This window comes from Tupaia chinensis, unplaced genomic scaffold, assembly GCF_000334495.1.
Source record: "Tupaia chinensis unplaced genomic scaffold, TupChi_1.0 Scaffold146187_1, whole genome shotgun sequence".
NCBI classification, from domain to species: Eukaryota; Metazoa; Chordata; class Mammalia; order Scandentia; family Tupaiidae; genus Tupaia; species Tupaia belangeri.
Window position 1 is genome coordinate 1,286,942 of NW_006206042.1, and position 3,199 is coordinate 1,290,140.

The 3,199-nt window shown below is 50.5% G+C and overlaps 1 protein-coding gene across 1 annotated transcript in view; it reads left to right on the forward strand.

Moving 5' to 3' along the window:
- SLAMF9 (SLAM family member 9) overlaps positions 1–1,616 on the forward strand; it is a 5,192-nt gene extending 3,576 nt beyond the window's left edge. Inside the window, exons 3-4 of the mRNA XM_006168869.2 lie at positions 781–1,050; positions 1,411–1,616. Coding sequence (XP_006168931.1) covers positions 781–1,050; positions 1,411–1,616 — 476 coding nt within the window. The remainder of the gene's footprint in view (positions 1–780; positions 1,051–1,410) is intronic.
- Positions 1,617–3,199: the final 1,583 nt, after the last annotated feature.

Below are 3,199 nucleotides of genomic sequence, written 5' to 3' on the forward strand. Positions count from 1 at the left end.
GGCCACCCCACAATCCCTTCTCCTCCTTTCTCCTCTCAGAATCTTGGGCACACACACACATGCGCCCGGTGTGAGTTTAAGCCACCCGGCCTAGGACTCGAACTGCGGTCGACCACGTGGGAGTCTAGTGACATAGCCATTACGCTAACTGCTGGTCTCATATGCATAGTTTTTTTGTGATATGCACTTACGTGAACTTTTTGAGGATTCCTTTTTTTTTTTTTTTTTTTGAGAGAGAGATTTTTCACTATAGGGCGCGTGCGCTAGCCAGACAGAGACGGAGAGACAGAAAGCGAGAAATCACCTGCCAGAGGGGATGGCCACGCCGCAATCCCTTCTCCTCCATTCTCCTCTTGGGATCTTGGGCACGCACGCACACACGCCCGGTGTGGGTTTTAAGCCACCGGGTCTGGGACGCGAACCGCGGTCGACTACGTGGGAGTCCAGTGACATAGCCATTACGCTAACTGCTGGTTCCCAAGGATTCCTATTTTATGAGATCGGCGAGGCACAATTGGGTTTGGGAAAAGGAGGAGTACACAGAGAAGGCATAAAAGGGAGGTGAGGTGCCACAGATAGTTCTGTGTACTTCATGGCTACCCTAGGGACCTGAGACCCACAGGTTTCACGGTGGCTGTTGTTTAGTTTTGCTTATTGTTTAAATGAAGGGTACCTCAGGGGGCAGCATAAGTAGCATCCCTGGGTTGAGATGTTTAGGAAAACAGACCCAACTGCGAATTGTTTAGATGGTTTTTGTCTTTCTCCCTTATTTATCAATAGGACGTTTGTTGGAACCCCAAGTCACAGTGAACTTCGAGCTCTTTGGGAACGGTACCTGCAACATGTCCCTGGAATGCTCTGTGGAGAAGGCAGGCTTGGATGTGACCTACAGCTGGCTATCCTGGGAGGATGGTGCCCATACAGCCCATGAAGGCTGTGTCCTCAGCACATCCTGGAAGCCTGGGGACAATGCCTTCTACACCTGCAGAGCCAGCAACCCCGTCAGCGATGTTAGTTCCCGTCCAGTCTCTGCTGGGCTCTTCTGTGCAGGTACCAGGACCACAGAGACAACCCTGAGCTCATGAAAAATGTGGGCCTCGAGGTACCATCTCTTGTCCCAGCTCTTCCCAAGGGAGTACATGGACTCCAGAACCTAACTGGCTCCCACAGAGGCTTGACTGGGTTGGGGAAGGGGACCCTCACTTGTCCTATTGCCTTTAACTTCCAAGGGTCTCTTTTATTCAACTTGAGAATGCTTCCTAGATCTCTTCTGTGCACAGAATATATATTTTTGGAGACACTTACAAAGGGACGTCAACTGATGGTGAATTTGAGACCCCTCCTGTGGAATTTGGGGTAGGTAGAGTGTCTCTCTTTCTGATGAGCCCCTCTTCCCTCTGTCCATCCCAGATCCTGGCTATCCTTCTGAGAAGCCTGCAGCATTCATCTGCCTCCTGGCCAAGGGGTCACTCCTTCTCTTACTCTTGGTAATTCTGGTCGTGGGACTCTGGGCCACCCAAGTCCAGGAAAGAAGCAACGCACCAAGGACGAAGAAACTCAGGAGACACAGAATGGAACTGAGGAAGAAGAATCAGCCTGGCCCTAGCCTGGCTTGACAGCCTCGGGCAGACCCCTGCCCTTAGTTCTGTTCTTCCTAGCTCCCAGGGAGTCCCTCTTCTGCTCTCCTCCTTCCCTGGGGCTCGGTGGTAGATATCCAAAGGCTCACACTTCTGGGGGAAGAATGTCTGGCAATAAAATGCCCACCACTTCGAAGGAGCTGTATTCAGTCCTCCTATCCTTGCTGGGTGGTTCTGGTAAAAAAAACCACACCCCACGCCCAGCTGCACTGCTTAAATACTGTGCTCTACAGGCTGAGACTGTGCAGGCAGCCCTGTTCAATTCCTAGTCCCAGCTAAAGGCCAAGCATGGTGGAGTATACCTATAATCCCAACGACTGGGGTGGGAGAGCTGAGGCAGGAGAATCTCGAACTCAAGGGTAGCCTGGAAAATATAGCAATATCTTGTCTAGAAAAGGGCTGGGGTGCCAGCAGGTGACAGTGATTGTTGCTAGACTCCCACATGACTGATCTCGGTTTGAGTCCCAGACATGGTGACTTGGAAATCATGCCAGGTGTGTGTGCATGTGTGCCCAAAATCCCAGGAGGGGAGTGGAGAAAGGATTGCGGTGTGGCCATCCCTGCTGGGGAGGTGATTTCTCATTTCCCCCCTCACTGTGTCTCTCTGTCTCTCTCTGGTGAACGCACATACCCTACGGCAAAAACCTTGAGAGCGAGAGAGAGCGAGAGAGCTAGATGTGGCGGTGTGTCTGTGCTCCCAGCTGGGACACTGAGGTAGGAGGATTGTGACAATAAGGCCCTGTCTTAACAACAACAACAACAAGCAAAAAGCACCTTGCCTTCTGACCTTTTCCTTCCATTCCAGTTGCCCTCCTCCAAGCCAGCCTGCTTTCTCAGGCCGGCCTTTGGGAAGGAAAGTGAGTCTGGAAGACGCTCTCCCTGTGAACCTTCGGTGTGCTCTTACTGCCTGTCCTACCCTGCCCTGCTCCCTACCAACAGGCATGTCATTTACACTGCAAATGGGAAAAGTGAGAGATTCTTCCTTCTGTAAAAGAATTGTTTTATTTAACTTTATTTATTTATTTTAATTTGACCAGAGAGGGACAGAGTGAGAGCAAGAGAGAAAGAAAGAGAGAGAGACAGAGAGAAAGCAAGCCACCAGGTCTAGGACTCAAACCGTAGTTGGCCATGTGGGAGTCCAGCATCCTTAACCACCACACCACCTGCTGGCCCCAAGAAAAGTGAGAGATCCTTTAACCTTGCTGGACTTGTGACTCCTGGATGGGCGAATTTCAGGTTCTTAGAATCCTGCCCCACAGCGGAAAATACTTTAGCACTTTACTAAGGGTCAAGACTTGGGATTTCCCAGGGGTGACAGAAAAGTAACTGTCTGCTTTCAAGGAACTCTTTGCAGAGTGTGTAAAGATACAATTACCTGACCTGGCAGGTGGTGTGGTGATTAAGGTGCTGGATTCCACATGGCCAACCATGGTTCAAGTCCCTGACCTGGTGGCTTGCTTTCTCACTTTCCCTTTTTCTCTATCTTTCTCTGGGCAAGCTTAAAATATAACAAAATTAAATAAATAATTATTTTTGGGGGGGACCAGCAGGTGGCATGGCGG